This window comes from Coregonus lavaretus (genome assembly GCF_964263955.1).
Source record: "Coregonus lavaretus genome assembly, contig: HAP1_SCAFFOLD_1330, whole genome shotgun sequence".
Lineage (NCBI taxonomy): Eukaryota > Metazoa > Chordata > Actinopteri > Salmoniformes > Salmonidae > Coregonus > Coregonus lavaretus.
The window spans coordinates 15,514-41,615 of NW_028158271.1; the positions used below are offsets into that span (position 1 = coordinate 15,514).

At 41.5% G+C, this 26,102-nt stretch overlaps 2 protein-coding genes and 1 long non-coding RNA gene across 3 annotated transcripts; 2 read left to right on the forward strand and 1 right to left on the reverse strand.

The window, feature by feature from the left end:
* Nucleotides 1-16: 16 nt before the first annotated feature.
* Nucleotides 17-9,486, reverse strand: LOC311124217 (E3 ISG15--protein ligase HERC5-like; the record flags this gene model as incomplete). The annotated part of the gene is made up of 23 exons (XM_084198404.1): nt 17-298; nt 413-515; nt 2,212-2,395; nt 2,662-2,732; nt 3,203-3,266; nt 3,543-3,709; nt 4,033-4,173; nt 4,277-4,444; nt 4,813-4,911; nt 5,221-5,343; nt 5,601-5,755; nt 6,057-6,249; nt 6,413-6,518; nt 6,639-6,698; nt 6,890-7,017; nt 7,126-7,202; nt 7,301-7,425; nt 7,588-7,718; nt 7,930-8,021; nt 8,415-8,636; nt 8,770-8,846; nt 9,064-9,175; nt 9,255-9,486. The coding sequence occupies 23 exons, from the start codon at nt 9,484-9,486 to the stop codon at nt 87-89; spliced, it is 3,042 nt and encodes a 1,013-aa protein (XP_084054530.1). The 3' UTR covers nt 17-86.
* A 1,279-nt stretch (nt 9,487-10,765) lies between these two features.
* On the forward strand, nt 10,766-14,707 carry LOC311124215. The gene is made up of 3 exons (XR_014612731.1): nt 10,766-10,830; nt 12,894-13,260; nt 13,569-14,707. It is a non-coding gene; the product is annotated as an uncharacterized lncRNA (long non-coding RNA).
* A 709-nt stretch (nt 14,708-15,416) lies between these two features.
* On the forward strand, nt 15,417-25,871 carry LOC311124216 (T-cell ecto-ADP-ribosyltransferase 2-like). The gene is made up of 4 exons (XM_084198403.1): nt 15,417-15,426; nt 16,277-16,359; nt 21,644-22,353; nt 22,502-25,871. Exons 2-4 carry the CDS (start codon nt 16,300-16,302, stop codon nt 22,632-22,634), a joined length of 903 nt encoding a protein of 300 aa, XP_084054529.1. The 5' UTR covers nt 15,417-15,426; nt 16,277-16,299; the 3' UTR covers nt 22,635-25,871.
* The last annotated feature ends 231 nt before the right edge of the window (nt 25,872-26,102 follow it).

A 26,102-nucleotide genomic window follows, 5' to 3' on the forward strand; every position in this document is an offset into this window, starting at 1 on the left:
ACAATCCAAATCTTAAACCCAACTATAGAACAATGAAAAGATGAACACAGGAGAGGAGTATATACAGCAGCAACACTATACACTCATTATTCATTCCAGAAGCCTCTGTTGTGGCCGACTGCTTCTATAAGCCTGCTCTGTAGTGTTTCTTTTGAGGGGTATATGGGCAGCTGCAACAGAGAGTGACATGTCAGCGCCTCTGGGAAATGCTTTTCGGAGGAGTTGAGAAGGATTTGGACCCTCATCCTGATCTGGTTCATACCCAGGATGGGCACACGGTCACAGCCAGTCAGGAACACTGAAGGGGCAAAGGTGGGAGGGGAGGGAGGGCAGTGAATGACAGAATATAACTTTATTCTCAGTAGCCTACGTTATTTGTTCATCTGTTACAATGAAAACGTTCCATACTTACGCAGGAAAGCTTTCTTTTGATCCTCTGTCAGTTCCTCAAACACCTCCCAGAATGTGACGATGTTGGGATGTCCAGTATGGTACTCTCCTTCATACACAGTGTTCTAGTTTGGGGGACAATGTCCTCAATGAATATGGTGAGGCAATAGAGACTTGACACCATTCAAACCATTTGTCAAATCAATGTATCAAAACAACATTTTAGCTAGGTTCCAGAACATGTTACATACAGTGGGGAAAAAAAGTATTTAGTCAGCCACCAATTGTGCAAGTTCTCCCACTTAAAAAGATGAGAGAGGCCTGTAATTTTCATCATAGGTACATGTCAACTATGACAGACAAAATGAGATTTTTTCTCTCCAGAAAATCACATTGTAGGATTTTTTATGAATTTATTTGCAAATTATGGTGGAAAATAAGTATTTGGTCAATAACAAAAGTTTCTCAATACTTTGTTATATACCCTTTGTTGGCAATGACACAGGTCAAACGTTTTCTGTAAGTCTTCACAAGGTTTTCACACACTGTTGCTGGTATTTTGGCCCATTCCTCCATGCAGATCTCCTCTAGAGCAGTGATGTTTTGGGGCTGTCGCTGGGCAACACGGACTTTCAACTCCCTCCAAAGATTTTCTATGGGGTTGAGATCTGGAGACTGGCTAGGCCACTCCAGGACCTTGAAATGCTTCTTACGAAGCCACTCCTTCGTTGCCCGGGCGGTGTGTTTGGGATCATTGTCATGCTGAAAGACCCAGCCACGTTTCATCTTCAATGCCCTTGCTGATGGAAGGAGGTTTTCAGTCAAAATCTCACGATACATGGCCCCATTCATTCTTTCCTTTACACGGATCAGTCGTCCTGGTCCCTTTGCAGAAAAACAGCCCCAAAGCATGATGTTTCCACCCCCATGCTTCACAGTAGGTATGGTGTTCTTTGGATGCAACTCAGCATTCTTTGTCCTCCAAACACGACGAGTTGAGTTTTTACCAAAAAGTTATATTTTGGTTTCATCTGACCATATGACATTCTCCCAATTCTCTTCTGGATCATCCAAATGCACTCTAGCAAACTTCAGACGGGCCTGGACATGTACTGGCTTAAGCAGGGGGACACGTCTGGCACTGCAGGATTTGAGTCCCTGGCGGCGTAGTGTGTTACTGATGGTAGGCTTTGTTACTTTGGTCCCAGCTCTCTGCAGGTCATTCACTAGGTCCCCCCGTGTAGTTCTGGGATTTTTGCTCACCGTTCATAGCCATAGTGGAGTTTGGAGTGTGACTGTTGGAGGTTGTGGACAGGTGTCTTTTATACTGATAACAAGTTCAAACAGGTGCCATTAATACAGGTAACGAGTGGAGGACAGAGGAGCCTCTTAAAGAAGAAGTTACAGGTCTGTGAGAGCCAGAAATCTTGCTTGTTTGTAGGTGACCAAATACTTATTTTCCACCATAATTTGCAAATAAATTCATTAACAATCCTACAATGTGATTTTCTGGAATTTTTTTCCTCAATTTGTCTGTCATAGTTGACGTGTACCTATGATGAAAATTACAGGCCTCTCTCATCTTTTTAAGTGGGAGAACTTGCACAATTGGTGGCTGACTAAATACTTTTTTCCCCCACTGTACCATCAATCCCAAATCAACCCCTAGAACACTTGTTTTTTGCCCTCTGATAGGCTAGGTGAAATCTTCGTCATATATTATATGTTTTTACTTGTCTAATGCTCTCAGATGTAGACAATTAGCTAGGGGTAGATTTAGGATTGAGCTTCAGTCATGTAGTAACAAAACATGGTTCTGACCTGTTTCAGCGTTTCCCAGTCGAAGTTCTCCTTCCCCACCATCACCCCCCTCAGTTCCTCTGGCTGGAAGAACTCCACCACGTCCATGTCACACACCTTGAAGAAGCCTTTCCTGAACTCTTCAAACACCTTCTGTACTGACTGGTTGAAGATGTAGTTCACATAGGTGTCAACAAACTCCTTCCTGTCAAAAGAATGACATACAGAGTCAGATATCCATTGAGTTGAAGCTAGTATAGGTTGGTGTCGATTCCAGTTGGTGTCAATTCAAGGAATGAGAAGCGCCATTTACTTTCAATTATGATTTTTCCATTCATACAATTACATTTCAGTATGAGATGATATTGCCGAAATGGAATTGACCCCAACCCTGGTAGCTGTAGCAATGGGAAAATGTGTCATACTGTACACCTTGTATTTTGTCAGTTGTAAATATTGCAATAATCTTACTTGTTAGCACTTGTGACGAGTTTTCCAATTTCTTTGGGATCAAGTTCCACCGCTACGTCATCCCATACCACCTATTATAGTGAGTAATGAAAATAGTGAGGTAAATGAACAATGACAACACTGCAGACTGAGGGTATAGACAAATAGATGGGAGTGATCTGGGAGAGACATACACACTGATATAATATAATGTATCTTATGTTAAGTCATTCATACAGCTTCACTTCAATTAACTAGTAGGATCTTAATTTGAGCCAATTTAATACAGCAGGAAATGTGAATTATTATGTGTATTACAATTATTGGACATTTTTTGTAGGGGTTGATACATTTTTCGTAAGGGCAAATCAAATCTGTCATTTTAAAGTGGAAATTACTAACTTTAGAAGCTTTTTAAAACCTTGAATACACTACAACTTTGCATTTCCTGCTGTGCGGGAAAATTGTCAGCAACAAAAGAGTGATAAAATTAAGATCCTACATCTGTATTAGGTTACATTTGATTTGTTCATCGATCAAACTGTTTGAAAGCAATACATACTGAGAAAGTAATGTCCATGTTTTCGACATCATCATCAGGGTAATCCAAGATGTACTGCAAACTCCTTCAAAAGCATTGAAAATAATATGTGACAATAGATGTGACAATTATAAATTGGCAATCAATAAATCATGATGCATTAATCAATAAATAACTATTTATCCAAATAATTCATAATTGCTTATCCACACAGAGCAAGTGCCCTGCTCCGGAGATGCAATTAAATGCCTTGAGATGCAATTTCTTAATATGTCCTTGGTGTCCTTATAACAAACACAACAGCCTGTACCATAATACATTACTGACAAAGGGATAACAATATATTACGGTATGAATTTACCCTGCTTCAATGGGGCTAAACTCTCTCAGGTCCTCTAAAGAGGGATTGATGTTCACCAGCTTCTTGAAGAAGGCCATGGGGAAGGGGAGGTGCACCATGTTGTTGTTGTACAGGGCCATCCCACACAGAACCCCAAACAGGAAATAACGCTTCTCCTCCACTCTAGGCTGTTAGTGAGGATGGGTTGGACAAGAGACAAGAAATACACCGTGAGTGAAAGTATAGGACATGCTGTTGATAACCTGTGAAAAATGATAGATTAATATACAGTAAAGGGAAGGTACTGCGGTTTCTAGAATACAGTAGTAGGCTAGTAATATAGTAGTAATACTGTAGTAGTTCCTCTCTAGGAACATATCATTAGTGTTTCACTACCAGCACATTTGAAGCCATTTGAAAATATAATGATTATCGATGTAGAAATAAAGAAATATGGTGAGGTGGTGGAAAACCTCATAATCCATGTGTGATTTCCCTAAACGTACCTTACCTTTGCAGGGAACCAGGCTAGCGTCTTGTTGTCGTTGTACATGAACATCCCAGACTCGGGTACAAACAGCTTATCAAACAAATGGATGAAGAAGTCCCTTTTGTAGACGTCTGTTAGCTTCGCATCCTCGTCGAAATACACCTGAGAGAGGTAAGCACTACATTTTGGCATAGCCCTTCTCTGTTCAAAACATTGTCTCGTCATTGGAAAGCTATCATTCCTAAATGTAAAAATATGGATTTACCACAAGGGGCCTCTTGAAGGTACTGGGTCTTTCTACACTCAGTTGTTGGAAAGTGTCTTCGATGAGTGATGCTCGCTTCAGCCTCAGCTCAAAGAACACAGCAGGGGCCGCCACGGGTAACATGTTAAAAGGCCACATGCCAGTCCTTTGGCGATTGTTAGGGGGATTCTGCAATGCATACAGTACAATATTAAGTCTTCAGTTAGTGCTTTTCTAGTACAAAACAAGTATTTATTTCAACCAGTTTTTCCCATCAAAAAGGTTCATAAATATGGTTGGTTTCTTCAGTAGTGATGGTCAACATTCTAGAGCTACTTGGAATGCAGGCTTTTGCTCCAGCCCTGTTCTAACACACCTGATTTAGCTAATCAAGGTCCTGGTGAGCAGCTGATTAGTAGAACCAGGTGTGTTAGAGCAGGGCAAGAGCAAAATATTGCATACACAGTCAGTTAGTCTAGTAGGGAGTTTACCCACCCCTGATTTATAGTATCTGCTGTATATTATAATACTATATATTGAGACGAAAGTGTCATTACCTGTGTGAGTGCGGCGTTGATGTTAAAAACAATTATCTTGCTCTGCAGATTCATCAAGAATGGGTAATGACAAAAGATGGCAGGTGTCTGATCCACATCCTGAAAGTGGTGTAAAAATAAAAATATTTACAATGCATCTCAATTAAGGAGCTCCTTTGTCTAATTATGTTATTCTGCACTGATAAGAATTAACTTAAGAAGGTGAGAAAGATTCTCTAGTAGGAAAACAAAATGTTTCCTTTACTCTCTCTTTCCAGATAATTTCAGGTAGAGGAAATCTAAAGCCTCTATTGAGATGCAGCCTATGACACTATCTAAGACCCAAACAACAAACATCAAAACACCTCAAGACTGACAGCAACTAGCATGTTTAGCAATCAGTGACTGAGACAAAATAACGTTTCTTACCTGCTTTGACCATAAACGCCAAAGCTTTACATCCTCCGCTAGAAATATGGGATTGAAGTGAACCTCCTCCATACAAAAGGTACTGTCTGGAACTGTCTGGGTCTCTCCAGATTTTTGGTTTGCCTTTGAAATAATATAGAAAAGTAAAATACATTTTGACAATATTTATTTATTAGCAAGTATTAGCTAAATATTTTCCATGTGTGTCAGAAAAATATTATTTAATCAAATCTCAGTTATGGTCTCATCGATTCTAAATAGGTTGCATTGAAATAACTGGCACCCTGGCACCAGATTGGTCCCAGAAGATGACTGGTCAAAATGGGAAAACAGCTTTATAAATGGATTGACAGTACAAGCAGAGAAGCATGGACACTGACTCTGTGGAGATGGCCGAGGACATGGAGCAGGTGTTTGACCCCATGGTCACGGGTGCGTAGAATATGTTCACTTGTCAGAATCACCGATAGGGCCTTCTTCCACATCCCAATGTGCTTGGTCATGACAGAGGGCTTCAATGAGGACCAGCAGTCACCTACAGGACATGATAACACAAAGATTACATGATCAAACCATTTTGTGGGGGCATAGAATTTGCTCTACTTCACAATCATTCCAGGGGTACCCCCAAAGTGCACACATTTTGTTTTAGCCCAGCACTACCACACTCGATTCAAATAATCACTGGTTTTGTACATTTTTCCTAGTCTAAATCTGCCAGACAGCGAATGAACAAGGACAAAATAAGTTGGTTACAGCACAAACAGATTTACGACCATGTTATTGTTGATTAGTTTAATTTGGGGTGAAACATTTTAAATGGACGGCAACATTACCAAGGACCTGCAGCTTGTCGGGGTGCAGTCTGAGGATAGCAGCAGCAAGGGCTTCAGTGAGATCTGTCCTTCTGTGCCGTTTGTGAAGGACCCTCAGGAGCTCAGGGAGAACCAGGTAGACCCTCAAGCTCTCCACTCCAATCGGCTCCTCATACAGGGAGGGAAGTAGTGTGTGCTGGACAACAGCTTCAACCTAGTGCAATGAAAGAGGTGTGTGAATCGCCCCTCATTCAAATGATAATAACAACAATTTAGAAGTATTTCAGCAATTCAATGTGCAATCAAAGACACATGTCAGAATACATAGGAATAGGAATACGATTACATATCAATTCATAAATGTATTCACAAAATACCTCAGTCAAAACTTTGTCCTTTTTTGCCAGCTTCCGGAATGCGCCTTGGACGAGTGACAAATCCAGGCCAGACTGTTTTGGTGAGGTTTGGTAATGTTTGTCACAACTAATAAAACCAATAAATAATTGTCAATATCTATGCCATATTTAAACCAGTATTCTTCGATAATGTAATATTTCAAACATAAGTCAATCATGTATTTGAACCAATATTAAAAACTGTTACCTTTTATCAAGAAAGCTCCCATTTAAACATGACGCAGAAGAAAACGTTTTTGTGATTTCCCTGCAAATACAAGTTTGAGTAATTATTCAGTTCAGTATGTGACCGTACATAAACAAAATAAGGAAACAGCAACAACGGTAAATGATAGTTACTTATATCAAATGAAAAATGTATGCACTCACTAACTGTAAGTCGCTCTGGATAAGAGCGTCAGCTAAATGACTAAAATGTCAAAATGTCATCATACTTACTTCTGTACTTTTTTCCATGATTTTGAATCACATTCTGAGATCCATTTGTCAATGATTTCTTCATCTAATGCTTGTTGTGTCACTTTGCCCACACTTGACCTGAGATTGTTTGACCTTTCTTCAGACTCCTGTGAAGATGACAATGTGATACAATGTATCACAGCAATGTTAAGTACAAAGGACAAACTATGTTCTGTTTTGCTAACTAAATGTTTCAAACCGAATTGTGTCCATACCTGACCAAGAGTGCACAATGCAAAGGAATGGTTTCCTCCAGCAAAAATGTGTTCAATTTTCTGGTCATCAATCTGGTCTGAAATGTTGACAAAAATAGTTCATGATCGAGTTAATGTTATTTCATGTTTACTTCATGTTATTTTAGTTGAGTATTGAAATAAATGAATGTTTTACCTGGCAGTTGTACTGGGAGGGGCACAGACTGATCAATCTTTACTCCATTTCCCAGCTGCCCTTGCTCTCCGCGCCCAAATGAGTAGATCTCATTAGATGGCCCCACAAATGCTAATGTGTGGTGTCTAATGTGGCAAACGGACAGAGAAAACATTTCTCAAATCAACAATGAATTCTAAAAAGGTATTATGCTAAGATGAACATAACCAAACAGATCCTACATCACAATTTGTGTACTGTCAAAATATTTGGTCAAATCCAGATCATGTCTAGTAAGTGTAGCCTACCTTCCACAGGCTATCTGGGTCACCTTTAACCCCCAGAGTTGCCCCACCACTCTAGGTCGTAGTTCATCTCGGAGAGAGTTGTGTCCAAGCTGTCCATAGCGGCCTGAGCCAAATGTGAACACCACACCTCCCTAGAACAAAATCCACCCAGACAGTTATCATACAGTGTTTTCCTCTCGTTAATGAGGACGTTTCAATACGAATTTCCAGGGAACTAAAAACTACAACATTGAGACATCCATATAAATAAATATACATAACATGTAGACATATTGTATGGTCCAAACAACATTTAGTTCAAATAATAGGGAAAAGTGTTATTGTGTCAGACAGATATACAACCTTTGTCAGAACGGCAGTATGTTCTCCTCCACATGAAATTAAAACAGTCTTCTTCAGATTCAGGCAATCAACAGGAGCTGGAGCATGTCTGTCTACAGAAAATTGGGTTCATTTTATTGTTATTATTATATATTATTTTTTACAGTCATTTATTTACAACACAACACATACAACATATCACCCTCAAACACGATGCAATATTGTTCCATCTCATCCTGGTCAAAATAGTTTTTAGACAGATAAAGGCACATTTCTATACTTTTCTTTATTTTTTCAACATAATTTCAACCACAACAAAATGTGGTTCATATTAGATATATCAGGGGTCTCCAGCTACAGCCTGAGAGAGCTACTGGGTGTGCAGGCTTTTGTTTAAGCCCAACACTAACACCTGCTTCAAATAATGTACTGCTCATGGACCTTGATTATTTAAATATATTTAACAACAGACAACATACACATATATTGTGTAATGTATACTGTACTTGTTGTGTCCCCTAGTCCCAGTTGCCCGGCGGTGTTCTTGCCCCAGCCGAACACAGCTCCAGAAAGGGACAGAGCGAAGCTGTGGTCTCCCCCCGCAGTGATCTGAACCAGGGGGATCCCTGATAGAGACTTCAGGGGCTTGGGGGACATGGCGCTTGGCTCGCCCCATCCTAAACCCAGCTGACCGCTGGTGTTCTGACCCCACGTGAACACCTGACCGTCTGAACAGAAATCATAAGTTAGCAACCATACGATGAGAACATTGTACAGGATTACAGTTTTGAAAGTTTAGACTGTTTTGGTTAAGATGTATTGTGAAACTGTGCTATTAGTGGTGTGTTAATGGTCATTTACCCTGTGTTAGTGAAATTGAATGCTGGTCTCCACATGCAACCTGAGTTACCTGTCGGTTACATAGGTTATCCAATGGTCTGATAGAAAAATAAAAAAACAAACAGATGAATAAGATTAGAGTTGGCTCATTTGAATTAAATGACAAACAACAAATTGTTTTTATACTTTAGCTATTTGAATGTGGGGGTGACTAAAACGTCAATCAAAACACTGACACTGAATTACTATAAGGCATTGCTTACATTTTTTGAGGGTAAGCTACATATACATTTATCATTATGGAATGGAACCCACCTGGGAATATTGTCTTTGTCCAAGCAGAGAACCCGGCCCTCTTCAGACAGTAAAACCGCATGAGAATCTCCACAACTCACAGCCCGAATATTCTCCTTACAGTTCACAATCTCTAAAGCACATAAAACATATGATTCCGCAACTCAGGAATATATATTATAAATATTGATTCGAAAAAAGATTAGACCTACTCAGTTTCCCTGTGATTCTTCTCCCATCTTGGTCCTCTTGAATCCGTGCGACTGACACTTGTCTCACATTATTTCTGATAAAGGCGACCACACTGTTACCTGCGGACAGGTCCTGAATTTTAGATTTCAGGTGTATAAAATTAACGCAATTTATATCCGTTTTTGTCGTATCTAAACCATTCGCCTTCACTAAACCAAAGCCATTACGACTATCCTCTCCCCATGAAAACATTGTTGTGTTATATTCCTGAACTAGTCCATACAGAGAACACTTGAAGGAGAGCACCTGCCGATGCTCCGACTCAATGATGGGTTTATATGACCGCAACCGACCCTATGACATACAGAAAGCCTCATCATCAACAAAGCATGAAACGAAAATGAATCTTGAATGAGTCGCCCGAACAGAAACTTAGGCCATCGTATGGATGTTTATAAAGTAGCCCTGTGGGCCCAATACATAATCTGCATGGGTATTTCTTGAGGGCATAAAAGAAAACACGCCTACAAACAAACATAATTTATAGTTTGGATTAGGCTACTTGTTGACTCAAGGCCGAAAACGAAAGTGAACATCTACTGACAATAGCAGCCCAGCTTTCTGGGAAGTAGCCTACAATATACTGACGCATTTTAACACACATGATAATTCTTTAAACGTTACCACCCAGTCGACACCTACGTAGACGCATTTCAGTGGAACTGGCTGCTACGTCTACTTTATGCTGTGTCATCCATGACAGCTAACGTTAAATGCTGAAGTGAAAATTGTTTCAGAGTTTGAAAAGACCCATGCTTCAGTCGCATCCCTCAGATTTGCCCTGTTTTTTTTTAGATGTGCTAAACTCCTAAGGCATAAAAGTTATTAAAGAATCAATGTGCATCATTAATTAAAATGACAATTGAACAGGTAAAGAGGTGCAGTTGAAGTCAGAAGTTTACATACACTTAGGTTGGAGTCACTAAAACTAGTTCAAGCACTCCACAAATTTCTATTTAACAAACTGTACTTTTGGCAAGTCGGTTAAAACATACTGGGTGATCTGAAAAGTCATAGTCAATCTATCAATAACATAATAATACTATTAGCAAAAATGTTTATTTTCAATTCACAATCTGTAGAAACAATGAGAATAGAAAGGTTCAGAACATCACAGTACAGTTGAAATATATATGGCAAATAGAAATCCTATATGGATGGTGTTAAAAGATAGATGGGAGGTGTTGAATGGAATTGAAGGATGGGACTAATAACAACTAACAACAAACAATAACAAGATAACTAATAATGTAGGCACGCTGTGTCCATAATAAGTGTATGGGTTGTAGGTCGGATATTCAAATAACCAAGCACATCCCTAACAGAAAAATGTATACATTTTTTACATAGAATTAGGCATAATGATTAAGGCTCTAGATTGCAGGAAAAGGTGTGTGTGTGCGCGTGTGTGAGCGCGTGTGTGTGTGTGTGAGAGATTACAGTATATAATAACGAGTAAGAGGAAGTGTTTACTCTGAAGCTACAGACCTCTGAGGGATTGAAACAATTCAACGGACTGTTAAACAAGTTCAGAAGGTGAGATTGAAAATCTAACAAATAATTATTTGGATATTCAATTTGTTATGGTTATTTCCAAATCGATGCAATAGTGCAAAGTTCTCTGTATCGAGCATAGCAACAGCTATCTCAAACATGGAAATGAAAAAGGCTAGTGGAAACTTAAGTAACAATACTCATGTCATGCAATCAAGGTATGCACTTAAGGAAATATACCTCTAAAGTATCTGCTGACAAATTAACAATATGTTTGCAGTGTAAATTATTATAGCATAATTAATCGCACAGCAACATGATCATTAAGAAACCTTTGACCAGAAATAAGAAGCAGGAAGTCAACCTCTAGATGGGGGGAGACTACAGTAAAGACGAACTATAATGTTTCAGGAACTTGGGTGGTTTTCATAACCTGATTTGAGTTGATTCTAGTGACTTCCTGCTTCTTATACCTTCCCAAGTTCTCTCACGTCACCCCGCTCCTCCGCACTCTCCACTGGCTTCCAGTTAAAAACTAACAAAAAGAAATACAAAAAAGAAATAAATAAAAAAGAAATAAAATAAACAAAACAAATTAATATTTGTAAAGTGGTTAGCCCACTGGCTATAGGGTGATGGCACCAATTTGTAAGTCACTCTTTTTTTATTTTTTTTATTTCACCTTTATTTAACCAGGTAAGCCAGTTGAGAACAGGTTCTCATTTACAACTGCGACCTGGCCAAGATAAAGCAAAGTAGTGCAATAAAAACAACACAGAGTTACATATGGGGTAAAAAAAAAAACATAAAGTCAGAAATACAACAGAAAATATATATACAGTGTGTGCAAATGTAGCAAGTTATGGAGGTAAGGCAATAAATAGGCTATAGTGCAGAATAATTACAATAGTATTAACACTGGAATGCTAGATGTGCAAGAGATTATGTGCAAATAGAGATACTGGGGTGCAAAATAGCAAATTAAATAACAATATAGGGATGAGGTAGTTGGGTGGGCTAATTTCAGATGGGCTGTGTACAGGTGCAGTGATCGGTAAGGTGCTCTGACAACTGATGCTTAAAGTTATTGAGGGAGATAAGAGTCTCCAGCTTCAGAGATTTGTGCAATTCGTTCCAGTCATTGGCAGCAGAGAACTGGAAGGAATGGCGGCCAAAGGAGGTGTTGGCTTTGGGAATGACCAGTGAGATATACCTGCTGGAGCGCAGACTACGGGTGGGTGCTGCTATGGTGACCAATGAGCTAAGATAAGGCGTGGATTTGCCTAGCAGTGATTTATAGATGGCCTGGAGCCAGTGGGTTTGACGACGAACATGTAGTGAGGACCAGCCAACAAGAGCGTACAGGTCACAGTGGTGGGTAGTGTATGGGGCTTTGGAGACAAAACGGATGGCACTGTGATAGACTACATCCAATTTGCTGAGTAGAGTGTTGGAGGCTATTTTGTGAATGACATCGCCGAAGTCAAGGATCGGTAGGATAGTCAGTTTTACGAGGGCATGTTTGGCAGCATGAGTGAAGGAGGCTTTGTTGCGAAATAGGAAGCCGATTCTAGATTTAACTTTGGATTGGAGATTCTTTATGTGAGTCTGGAAGTTGAGTTTACAGTCTAACCAGACACCTAGATATTTGTAGTTGTCCACATACTCTAGGTCAGACCCGTCGAGAGTGGTGATTCTAGTCGGGTGGGCGGGTGCTAGCAGCGTTCGATTGAAAAGCATGCATTTAGTTTTACTAGTGTTTAAGAGCAGTTGAAGGCTACTGAAGGATTGTTGTATGGCATTGAAGCTCGTTTGGAGGTTTGTTAACACAGTGTCCAATGAAGGGCCAGATGTATACAAAATGGTGTCGTCTGCGTAGAGGTGGATCTGAGAGTCACCAGCAGCAAGAGCGACATCATTGATATACACGGAGAAAAGTGTCGGCCCAAAAATTGAACCCTGTGGCACCCCATAGCAGACGCTCTGGATAAGAGCGTCTGCTAAATGACGTAAATGTAAATGTAAATGTAAATTATTACCTTATACAGTCATAATGTAAAGGTATCATTGCAATATATGTTCATCTGTGATGTTTTTCTCCACAGGGGCACATCATGGTGACTGTCCCTCTTGTCCCTCTCTCTGCTCTCCTTGTTGGGCGTCAGAGGGGAAGTGGCTTCAAATTTCGACAACTGCAAAGGTTCTTTCTTCAAAAATACACCAGTGTCGGGTCTGAATATAGCTCTCCCCACTCCGCTCGAACCAAACACACAGGGGTTAGAGAATCCTGCGCAATGTCTCTCTGCTTACAATGCTGCCTCTCCTGCATACATCTGTCAGAGAAACGGTAACCACTATTACTTTGCCACTCTGTATGACCGAGCCAGGAGGATCCCTCTGTACTCTGCCTATGAAATGGATATCAATGGGGTCCCCAAAAGAGAGGGGTCCATAGTTTATTATGAACCACAGGTTTGCATTTTAAATATGTATTATCACCATTTCAATGTCCTGTAAATTCAGTGCAGAAGCCATTTCATGTGATTTGCACAACTACAGAATGATGCAACACCTCAGTGTAATATTTGCAGTAGAACAGGACATTAGCTGTAGAGCAGGTTTGAAAACGATTGTATTTATGCAATAAGCACTAGAAGGTACAATTTCGTACATTGTAATTTCAGACTAACTACCAGTAGCCTAGAATAAAAGTAATATAATAATGAGTTGTATAAAGCTTGAAGTGGAGTGGCTAATTTATAAATATTTGTATTTTTCAGCTTGTGCATCCTGACCTAATATCGCAGCAAATGGATAAGAAAGGATCCTTGAGTGAGATCAAGAAATACAACCAAAACAATGGCTGCAATGAACGCTCTCCACAATACCGACAGAACTACAAGCTGGGCTGGAGTCAGGCTCTCGATGACAACTTTGGCTCGTACGACCGCGGGCACCTCAACCCCGCAGGACACCATGGTAATCAAGATGCCGCCAAAGCCACCATGACCCATACCAACGTAGCTCCGCAAGACAGGACGATGAACAACGGGCCATGGAACCAGTACGAGACGAAGCTGAAGAATGTTTTGAGTGAAGGCTGTAGTAAGATGTATGTGGTGACAGGGGTGGTCCCAAGCGGCACGTGGGTAGACCAGAACCAGCGAGTCAATGTTCCGAGTCACTACTGGAATGCCTACTGCTGCACCAACAACAACGGCAACCCTCTCAAGTCTGGAGGTGCCTTGGGTCCTAACACAGCTCAGGATGTTGTTACAGAGTATAACTCTGTTACAAACCTTGAGACTGTGCTTAGAGGGCTACTGAGTGTTGGCAACAATTTCAACATTTTTAATGGCTGTTAGTCTAACAGATGTGGAAGTGTCTAATATATCTGGTATGATTGTTTTTGGATTTAGAATTCATGCTTAGGCTATTACGTTTGTTGTTACTATTTAGTATAGGCCAACTGTATAATGATTATATAATTATGTTTGTGAACCTATAAATGATATTGATGTAGGCCAGTGGCTCTCAAACCTCTCCTTGGGGACCCCCAGATGTTTCACCATTTTGCTCACCTGATTCACCCATTCAAGGGCTTGATTATTAGTTGAATCAGGTGTGCTAACTGTGGAATAGTTCAAATACAAGAAATGGATGGGGGTCCCTGAGGAGAGGTTTGAAAACCCCTGATTTAGGCTACATCAATATTCTAAACAAATCCCTGACCATAAATATTATCCTATTGATTAAATATGTGGATAATATGTATTACAATTTCAAAATGTATCCTTTGTAGTAATTATTCATAAAGCGTATGTTTGCTTGTTTGGTCACACACAGAGTTGTGCAATCACCTCTTTGTCAATGCTTGTTGCAATGAATCTGTAACCCAATAAAGCTTGTTTTGCTAAGTAAATTGTGTAAGGAGGAAATGTATCCATCGACATGAATACAGAACTATTTTTCACATACTGTTCGTGAACCTGTTGGTACTTCATGTCAAAAAACATCGGATGAAGGCTGCATTACTGTGGGTGGAGATTTGGTCACTGTACCCTCTAGTGGTCGATAAAGTGCAAAACTGGGAAGGAGTATAACAGGGTTTCCTATACTCGGTCCTGGGGCCACCCCTAGGACTACCCAGCACTACCCAGCTGATTAAAAACATCAAAGCTTAATGATTCATTGGTTATTTGAACCAGCTGTGTTGTGCTAGGGCAAAACCAAAATGTGCACCCAGGGGGGACCCCAGGTCCGAGTTTTGGAAACCCTGGAGTATAAAAGTGCTAAATACTATATATATTATTATTATTATTATTATAAATACCACTCAAAACACTAAAACCACAAATCAACCATTGCACGGCTTGGTAAAACTGCACTTGGCCCATTGCCAACCCAAACTATGGTATGAGGGGAAAAAAGGATGCGAAAAAATATGTTATTTCCTCCTATGGTCAGGAGGAAGGAAAAGGAGTTGCTCTGAAAAGATAAGTGCCTCGGTTTCTTTCCATTTTTGGTAATCAGGGAGTGAGTGGAAAATATGTGCAAACGCCCCGGAAGAGAGGCACACTGATATTATCTCATTCTGTGATTTATCCTACCCAAGGAGAGCACCCCACTACTCTGAAGGTATATTTCCAATTCTTATCGTTCATGTATTCTTTTGATTGTCCCATGTTATGCTTAGGTTTTAGGGCCTTTTATAAAAGTGAATTGTAGGCCTATAGTTTGAGTGATTAATAGTAGAACTTACTTAATTAAAACAGCTGTAGGCTACTTACACTTGTCACGGTTTCGGCCGAGGCTGCTCCTCCTCCTTGCTCGGGCAGGCTTCGGCGGTCGTCGTCCCCAGAGTACTAGCTGCCACCGTTGTATGTTTCATGTTCGTTTGGTTTTGTCTTGATGTTGTACACCTGTTTCCAGTTAGTGTTCATTAGTGTCCTATTTAGTTCTCGTTGTGTGTGTCAGGTGTTGTGTGTGATTGCGCTTCTGTTTGGTGTTCTGTGCTACGTGTTTCCCTCCGTTGTTTTGGAGAGGGTTTTTCGCACATGTTAGTGCGCCTTTTGTTTGACGCCTTTGTGCGCCTTTATTTCGCCTCCGGGCTTGTTGAGCTCGTGTACTACGTGAATATTTCACTAAAGTCTTTTGGACTTAGTTTCTGCGTCCTGCGCTTGATTCCTGCACCACACCCACCTTCAGCACCCTTGACAACACTTGAGTCTACGAACATACCACACTGAAAATATCTGTGTAGTAGATACTTAAACTTTCAGAATAATACCTGTGAGCAGGGGCAGTAGTTGTGTAGTTAAACATTACTTGGACATTTTCTGATGAAAGACAAACAGTAAATGTGTGTCTGTGTGTATGTTTAAGATTATTTTCTATTCTATGTAATTTACTCTTGATTGCATTTCATTTCTCATCTCTGATCTGTCTGATCTCCTCTCAATCCCTCATTCATTGACCACCAGAACAGACGAGGGAGCCATTGCTGGGAAAATGCAGGGCCAGAGAGAGAAGATATTCATATTGATCCTCGTTGCTGCGCTCTCTCACATGGTAAGAGTTTTGACCAAACACATTAAAAGATGTATACATTTGCCATAATATTTAATTGATTGAACAATCATACTGTGTAGATAGACTTCTGGGCCAGTTTCCCAGAACTAGAGCGAGCCTTTTCCTGGACTCTCCATTGAGCATGTTTTTAGTGAAGGAGTAAGCTTACTCTGGGTCTGGGAAACTGGCCTTAATGTCCTAAATTTGGGTCAGAGTTGGCTAATTTGGCCAATGCTTGAATTTGAACTTGGCTAATTGGAATGTTACTGTCATAACTTGTTGAGTGCCTATACAGTGGGGGAAAAAAGTATTTATTCAGCCACCAATTGTGCAAGTTCTCCCACTTAAAAAGATGAGAGAGGCCTGTAATTTTCATCATAGGTACACGTCAACTATGACAGACAAATTGAGAAAAATAAATCCAGAAAATGACATTGTAGGATGTTTTATGAATTTATTTGCAAATTATGGTGGAAAATAAGTATTTGGTCACCTACAAACAAGCAAGATTTCTGGCTCTCACAGACCTGTAACTTTTTCTTTAAGAGGCTCCTCTGTCCTCCACTCGTTACCTGTATTAATGGCACCTGTTTGAACTTGTTATCAGCATAAAAGACACCTGTCCACAACCTCAAACAGTCACACTCCAAACTCCACTATGGCCAAGACCAAAGAGCTGTCAAAGGACACCAGAAACAAAATTGTAGACCTGCACCAGGCTGGGAAGACTGAATCTGCAATAGGTAAGCAGCTTGGTTTGAAGAAATCAACTGTGGGAGCAATTATTAGGAAATGGAAGACATACAAGATCACTGATAATCTCCCTCGATCTGGGGCTCCACGCAAGATCTCACCCCGTGGGGTCAAAATGATCACAAGAACGGTGAGCAAAAATCCCAGAACCACACGGGGGGACCTAGTGAATGACCTGCAGAGAGCTGGGACCAAAGTAACAAAGCCTACCATCAGTAACACACTACGCCGCCAGGGACTCAAATCCTGCAGTGCCAGACGTGTCCCCCCTGCTTAAGCCAGTACATGTACAGGCCCGTCTGAAGTTTGCTAGAGTGCATTTGGATGATCCAGAAGAGGATTGGGAGAATGTCATATGGTCAGATGAAACCAAAATATAACTTTTTGGTAAAAACTCAACTCGTCGTGTTTGGAGGACAAAGAATGCTGAGTTGCATCTAAAGAACACCATACCTACTGTGAAGCATGGGGGTGGAAACATCATGCTTTGGGGCTGTTTTTCTGCAAAGGGACCAGGACGACTGATCCGTGTAAAGGAAAGAATGAATGGGGCCATGTATCGTGAGATTTTGAGTGAAAACCTCCTTCCATCAGCAAGGGCATTGTATATGAAACGTGGCTGGGTCTTTCAGCATGACAATGATCCCAAACACACCGCCCGGGCAACCAAGGAGTGGCTTCGTAAGAAGCATTTCAAGGTCCTGGAGTGGCCTAGCCAGTCTCCAGATCTCAACCCCATAGAAAATCTTTGGAGGGAGTTGAAAGTCTGTGTTGCCCAGCGACAGCCCCAAAACATCACTGCTCTAGAGGAGATCTGCATGGAGGAATGGGCCAAAATACCAGCAACAGTGTGTGAAAACCTTGTGAATACTTACAGAAAACGTTTGACCTGTGTCATTGCCAACAAAGGGTATATAACAAAGTATTGAGAAACTTTTGTTATTGACCAAATACTTATTTTCCACCATTATTTGCAAATAAATTCATTTAAAAATCCTACAATGTGATTTTCTGGAGAAAAAAATTCTCATTTTGTCTGTCATAGTTGACGTTTACCTATGATGAAAATTACAGGCCTCTCTCATATTTTTAAGTGGGAGAACTTGCACAATTGGTACCCTTATGTAAACAGCGCCGGAGAAGATGGCTGCCATTTTACAGCCCTCTAACCATTTGTACTATTATGTGTGTTTTTCCGCGTTATTTGTAATTTATTTTGTACATAATGTTTCTGCCATCGTCTCTTATAACCAAAAAGAGCTTCTGGATATCAGGACAGCGATTACTCACCTCGTATTGGACAAAGATTTTTTCTTCAACGAGGCGGCCGCGAAGGATATCATGCAGACACCCGACAAGGCCCAAATCCCCGTCATTCGCGTGAGGAAGAGACGGAGATATCGTGGACGTAGATCGGGGTGCCTTGTAAGGCGAGCGAGTAAACTGCCTCTTCCATCAATCCTATTAGCCAATCTTCAATCACTGGATAACAAATTGGATGACCTAAGATTATGGTTATCCTACCAACGGGACATTAAAAACTGTAATATCCTATGTTTCACCAAGTCGTGGCTGAACGACGACAATGATAACATACAGCTAGCGGGCTATACCTTACATCGGCAGGATAGAACGGCTGACTCCGGTAAGACAAGGGGTGGCGGTCTGTGTATATTTGTAAACAACAGCTGGTGCACAAAATCAAATACTAAGGAAGTCTCGAGGTTTTGCTCGCCTGAGGTAGAGTATCTTATGATAAGCTGTAGACCACACTATTTACCAAGAGAGTTTATCTATATTTTTCATAGCTGTCTATTTACCACCACAAACCAATGCTGGCATTAAGATTGCACTGAATGAGTTGTACAAGGCCATAAATCAACAGGAAAAAGCTCATCCAGATGCAGCGCTCCTAGTGGCCGGGGACTTTAATACAGGGAAACTTAAATCCGTTCTACCTAATTTCTACCAGCATGTTAAATGTGCAACCAGAGGAAAAAAAACTCTAGACCACCTTTACTCCACACACAGAGACGCATACAAAGCTCTCCCTCACCCTCCATTTGGCAAATCTGACCATAACTCTATCCTCCTGATTCCTGCTTATAAGCAAAAACTAAAGCAGGAAGCACCAGTGACTCGGTTAATAAAAAAGTGGTCAGATGACGCAGATGCTAAGCTACAGGACTGTTTTGCTAGCACAGACTGGAACATGTTCCGGGATTCTTCAGACAGCATTGAGGAGTACACCACATCAGTCACTGGCTTCATCAATAAGTGCATCGATGATGTCGTCCCCACAGTGACCGTACGTACATACCCCAACCAGAAGCCATGGATTACAGGAAACATCCGCACTGAGCTAAAGGGTAGAGCTGCCGCCTTCAAGGAACGGTACTCTAACCCGGACGCTTATAAGAAATCCCGCTATGCCCTCCGACGAACCATCAAACAGGCAAAGAGTCAATACAGGGCTAAGATTGAATCGTACTACACTGGCACTGACGCTCGTCGGATGTGGCAGGGCTTGAAAACTATTACAGACTACAAAGGGAAGCACAGCCGCGAGCTGCCCAGTGACACAAGCCTACCAGATGAGCTAAACCACTTCTATGCTCGCTTCGAGGCAAGCAACACTGAAGCATGCATGAGAGCACCAGCTGTTCCGGATGACTATGTGATCACGCTCTCCGTAGCCGATGTGAGTAAGACTTTTAAGCAGGTCAACATTCACAAGGCCGCAGGGCCAGACGGATTACCAGGACGGGTACTCCGAGCATGTGCTGACCAACTGGCAAGTGTCTTCACTGACATTTTCAACATGTCCCTGACTGAGTCTGTAATACCAACATGTTTCAAGCAGACCACCATAGTCCCCGTGCCCAAGGACTCTAAGATAACCTGCCTAAATGACTACCGACCCGTAGCACTGACGTCTGTAGCCATGAAGTGCTTTGAAAGCGTGGTCATGTCTCACATCAACAGCATTATCCCAGAAACCCTAGACCCACTCCAATTTGCATACCGCCCCAACAGATTCACAGATGATGCAATCTCTATTGCACTCCACACTGCCCTTTCCCACCTGGACAAGAGGAACACCTATGTGAGAATGCTATTCATTGACTACAGCTCAGCATTCAACACCATAGTGCCCTCTAGCTCATCACTAAGCTAAGGATCCTGGGACTAAACACCTCCCTCTGCAACTGGATCCTGGACTTCCTGACGGGCCGCCCCCAGGTGGTAAGGGTAGGTAACAACACATCTGCCACACTGATCCTCAACACGGGGGCCCCTCAGGGGTGCGTGCTCAGTCCCCTCCTGTACTCTCTGTTCACCCATGACTGCATGGCCAGGCACGACTCCAACACCATCATTAAGTTTGCAGACGACACAACAGTGGTAGGCCTGATCACCGACAACGATGAGACAGCCTATAGGGAGGAGGTCAGAGACCTGGCCGTGTGGTGCCAGGACAACAACCTCTCCCTCAACGTGACCAAGACAAAGGAGATGATTGTGGACTACAGGAAAAAAAAGAGGACTGAGCACGCCCCAATTCTCATCGACGGGGCTGTAGTGGAACAGGTTGAGAGCTTCAAGTTCCTTGGTGTCCACATCACCAACGAACTATCATGGTCCAAACACACCAAGACAGTCGTGAAGAGGGCACGACAAAGCCTATTCCCCCTCAGGAGATTGAAAAGATTTGGCATGGGTCCTCAGATCCTCAAAAAATTCTACAGCTGCACCATTGAGAGCATCCTGACTGGTTGCATCACCGCCTGGTATGGCAACTGCTTGGCCTCCGACCGCAAGGCACTACAGAGGGTAGTGCGTACGGCCCAGTACATCACTGGGGCCAAGCTTCCTGCCATCCAGGACCTCTATACCAGGCGGTGTCAGAGGAAGGCCCTCAACATTGTCAAAGACTCCAGCCACCCTAGTCATAGACTGTTCTCCCTGCTACCGCACGGCAAGCGGTACCGGAGTGCCAAGTCTAGGTCCAAAAGACTTCTCAACAGCTTTTACCCCCAAGCCATAAGACTCCTGAACAGCTAATCATCGCTACCCGGACTATTTGCACTGCCCCCCCACCCCATCCTTTTTACGCTGCTGCTACTCTGTTAATTATTTATGCATAGTCACTTTAACTCTACCCACATGTACATATTACTTCAACTACCTCAACTAGCCGGTGCCCCCGCACATTGACTCTGCACCGGTACCCCCCTGTATATATAGCCTCCCTACTGTTATTTTATTTTACTTCTGCTCTTTTTTTCTCAACACTTTTTTTGTTGTTGTTTTATTTTTACTTTTTTGTTAAAATAAATGCACTGTTGGTTAAGGGCTGTAAGTAAGCATTTCGCTGTAATGTCTGCACCTGTTGTATTCGGCGCATGTGACCAATAAAATTTGATTTGATTTGACTAAATAATTTTTTTCCCCACTGTATGTAAGATACATTGTTACACTGTGATATTACCTGTATTGCAAAAGGTAACAATTCTCTGTACTATTACAGGTGACTCCTCTGCCAAAGCAATTGGACATGGCTCCTAATGCCGTGGATGAGCAGTACACTCACTGTCGGGAGCAGATGCTGGAGAAGGTTTTGGAAGGGGGTCTGCTGAAAGAAGAACTGAACAGCAGTCCAGAGTATAGTGCTGCCTGGGGGGTAAAGCAGTGTACAAAGTTAATCCCGGGAGGCGTCAAGGAACACACGACTGCATTGGTGGCTTACGGACATGGGGGAAATGCGTTCAGAAAGAATTTCAACAATGCAGTGGAGAATCAAGGTGGGAATGTCAATGTCTATAATGGCAACTTCCAGTTCAAATCCCTTCACTTCCTGCTGATGGATGCCATGAGGCTTTTGAAGCCAAATAACTGCCAAACTGTGTTTCGTGGCTCAAGCAAAATGTATGAGGCACAAGTAGGGTCAGAAGTGCGATTTGGGAGGTTTACCTCAACCAAGGCCAAACGTTCCGACTCGGAGGAAGTTGCTACAGACAATGGGAGCCTTTTCAACATCACTTCTTGCACTGTAGTCAACGTGGAGGACTACACTTGCTTCTCAGAAAGCATTGATCAGCTGATATCCCCAGCAGAGGTCTTTAGGGTGGCTGAAGTAAAGAATGTAATCAATAAAGATCACGAGTACAGAGAGATCGTTTTGACAAGTTCAAGGACTCACAGCATTGACAGCGTCCGCGACTGTTACCTCTTCCCCAGGTGAGGCCAGGCTATGTAACCGTTCGAAAAGATATAACAACATTAGACTACCAAATAGGTGTAGACGACACAAGAGTCAAGTGGTTTTAAAATGTCTACCTTATTCTTTGGAGAATTAAAGTCTGTCTTTGTCTGTTTGTCTCACCAGATCTCCTACAAGTATGAGTCCTCCATCAATCATCCCCACAGGCTCCTCTACTCAATGGCTTGGCAGTAGTCTGTCTGTTCTTGTGGCTGTATCTCTCTCTATCTCCCTGATCACCAGGACTGATCATCTCTGATACACAAGTTTTGAATGCTAATAGATGCGGTAAAGAAGTCAATGGAACGGAGACCGTGGGGGATAGAAGAAGGACGGCAGATTAGCGCACATTGAACAAATCGGATTTAACAAAATAGATATTTGTCAAATTGTAATTTGTTATTTATTATAACATGCCCACAATGTGGTTACTAAGTCTGATTTGGATATATTTTTCTGTTTTCGCTGCATAACATTTAGAAGTAGTCCCTTTTCAGGTTTAGAAGAAGTGACTGCTAAAGGCTAACTCACATTCGTATGAACTGGTACCATAGATAGCATAGAGAAATCGATGGTGGTAGTCAAAGTCGTTTTTAACTGTAATGCAGTTTCTTGGTGATGACGACATGAACATGTATTGGGGTTGACATCAATACTAGCATTATACTCTGATTTTTACCTCAACATAGTGTGATATAAACAATAACCTAAATGTAGGCTGATTTTGCTGGTGGGCAATGAGGAGATTCTGGATCTTTCCCCAACAGCATCTTTCCCCCCATGCGTTTCGATGGCATTTCCATTGTTTTGGTCGAGTTTCATTGACCTCTTTACCACGTCTATTGAAAAGGACAAACACACTCACACACACCAACATGTACACTACCAGTCAAAAGTTTGGACACACCTACTCATTCAAGGGTTTTTCTTCATTTTAACAATTTTTTACAGTGTAGAATAATAGTGAAGACATCAAAACTATGAAATACAGACACATATGGAATGTGTCATGTAGTAACCAAAAAAGTGTTAAACACATATTTTATATTTGAGCATCTTCAAATATCCACCCTTTGCCTTGATGACAGCTTTGCACACTCTTGGCATTCTCTCAACCAGCTTCATGAGGTAGTCACCTGGAATGCATTTCAATTAACAGGTGTGCCTTCTTAAAAGTTAATTTGTGGAATTTTTTTCCTTCTTAATGTGTTTGAGCCAATCAGTTGTGTCGTGACAAGGTATACAGAAGAAAGCCCTATTTGGTAAAAGACCAAGTCCATATTATGGCAAGAACAGCTCAAATAAGCAAAGGGAAATGACAGTCCATGAAGGTCAGTCAATACGGAAAATGTCCAGAACTTTGAAAATTTCTTCAAGCGCAGTTGCAAAAACCATCAAGCGCTATGATGAAACGGGCTCTCACGAGGACCGCCACAGGAATGGAAGACCCAGGTTTACCTCTGCTGCAGAGGATAAGTTCATTAGAGTTACAAGCGTCAGAAATTGCAGCCCAAAAAAATGCTTCACAGAGTTCAAGTCACAGACACATCTCAACATCAACTGTTCAGAGGAGACAGTGTGAATCAGGCCTTCATGGTCGAATTGCTGCAAATAAACCACTACTAAAGGACACCAATAATAAGAAGAGACATGCTTGGGCCAAGAAACACGAGCAATGGACATTAGACCGGTGGGAATCTGTCCTTTGGTCTGGAGTCCAAATTTGAGATTTTTCCAACCGCCGTGTCTTTGTGAGACGCGGTGTGGGTTAAAGGATGATCTCCACATGTGTAGTTCCCACCGTAAAGCATGGAGGAGGAGGTGTTATGGTGTGGGGGTGCTTTGCTGGTGACACTGTGATTTATTTAGAATTCAAGGCACACTTAACCAGCATGGCTACCACAGCATTCTGCAGCGATACGCCATCCCATCTGGTTTGGGCTTAGTGGGACTATCATTTGTTTTTCAACAGGACAATGACCCAACACACCTCCAGGCTATTTTACCAAGAAGGAGAGTGATGGAGTGCTGCATCAGATGACCTGGTCTCCACAATCCACCGACCTCAACCCAATTGAGATGGTTTGGGATGAGTCGGACCGCAGAGTGAAGGAAAAGCAGCCAACAAGTGCTCAGCATATGTGGGAACTCCTTCAAGACTGTTGAAAAAGCATTCAAGGTGAAGCTGGTTGAGAGAATGTCAAGAGTGTGCAAAGCTGTCATCAAGGCAAAGGGTGGCTATTTGAAGAATCTCAAATATAAAATATATGTTGTTTTGTTGAACACTTTTTTGGTTACTACATGATTCCATATGTGTTATTTCATAGTTTTGATATCTTCACTATTATTGTACAATGTAGAAAATAGTAAAAATAAAGAAAAATCCTTGAACGAGTAGTTGTGTCCAAACTTTTGACTGGCAATGTATGCAATATCATTGCACACAGACACATAGATATTCATCAAAGGTGACAAAGCACAAACTTGTCAAACCCCTCTTAGCATAATGATATTCTCTTTTATTGTTCTTGTAAAAAAAGATCATGGTGATTAGATAAGACCTTTAAAACAATGTCGTATACGTTTGCCAACAATTTGGGTATCACAACAATTGAGTGTGAGTGGTGTCCAGTTTTCATAGATGTCATTTATCTTTAAAATGACCATTTGCCTCTTGTTTTTATATCAAATAAAGCAATACATTTAGTATTTTTGAGTGTTGGACAGGCCACCTTTGGCATATATGCATTGAGATGGGGTGGGAAGGATTGTTTGATTGATTGATTAAATGTATTAGATAATTCTAAGTAGTAAGCTTCTCCAGCTGGAGACAACTTTACATACATTGGGGTGATAAGCATTTACATTTAATGAATGATGTAAGGCTCATAACCTGAATGTCCAGACATACAGTATGTATGACCTCTTTAATATTTGGCTTGTGTAATATGTGTGAGGGGAAATTACTGTCATCCCTATGAGGGATGTGGACAGAGAGTGCCCTTTCTCCAAGCTCAAGCCATCCTCAAAATCCCAGTAGCACTAGCCTGTAGGTCTTAGATACAACGTTTTTGCACTGACTCAATCACAGCTGGAGCCACACATGTTTTGGCTAATATTTCATCCTTATCCCGGAAACATGCATGGTGTTTAGGCTTTTGTTCCAGCCCAACACTGGGCTCACTGGATACAACTAATCAACCGATCATTAAGCCCTTGATTAGTTTAATCAGATGTTTTAGGACTACTGGACTGGAACTAAAACCTGCACACACTGTGTGTCCCCTGGACCAGAATTGAAGAACAAAGACTTTTGAGTGTTGCCTCATTGAAGCACATGGGGGTTTCTGTAATGAGGAGTTGAGGTCAAGCTTGCCTTACAACTGTGGTGCTAATATCAATATGCACAGGTCCTGGTATAACTGACGTGGTTTAAACTTGTTCACTTATTTTTTCTAATAAATATGCCAGCCACTTGCTGGTTGTAACTATGCTACTCTGTATTATCTGTCATCAATACTCTCCTCTATGCCACACCCTGCTGCCTGCTACATAAGATTAACACAGAATGATCTACAAGCCATATTACTATATACTGAGTGTACACAATATTAGGAACACCTTCCTAATAATATTGAGTTGCACCCCCCTTTGCCCTCAGAACAGCCTCAATTCATCAGGGCCTGGACTACATGGTGTCGAAAGCGTTCTACAGGGATGCTGGCCC

Bases quoted from the DNA above. Each gene is read 5' to 3' on its own strand.
- LOC311124216 (XM_084198403.1), top strand. From the start codon at position 16,300: ATGCAGGGCCAGAGAGAGAAGATATTCATATTGATCCTCGTTGCTGCG. The intron at 16,360-21,643 runs GTAAGAGTTTTG...GTACTATTACAG, and splicing joins TTGCTGCGCTCTCTCACATG to GTGACTCCTCTGCCAAAGCA. The intron at 22,354-22,501 runs GTGAGGCCAGGC...TTGTCTCACCAG, and splicing joins GACTGTTACCTCTTCCCCAG to ATCTCCTACAAGTATGAGTC.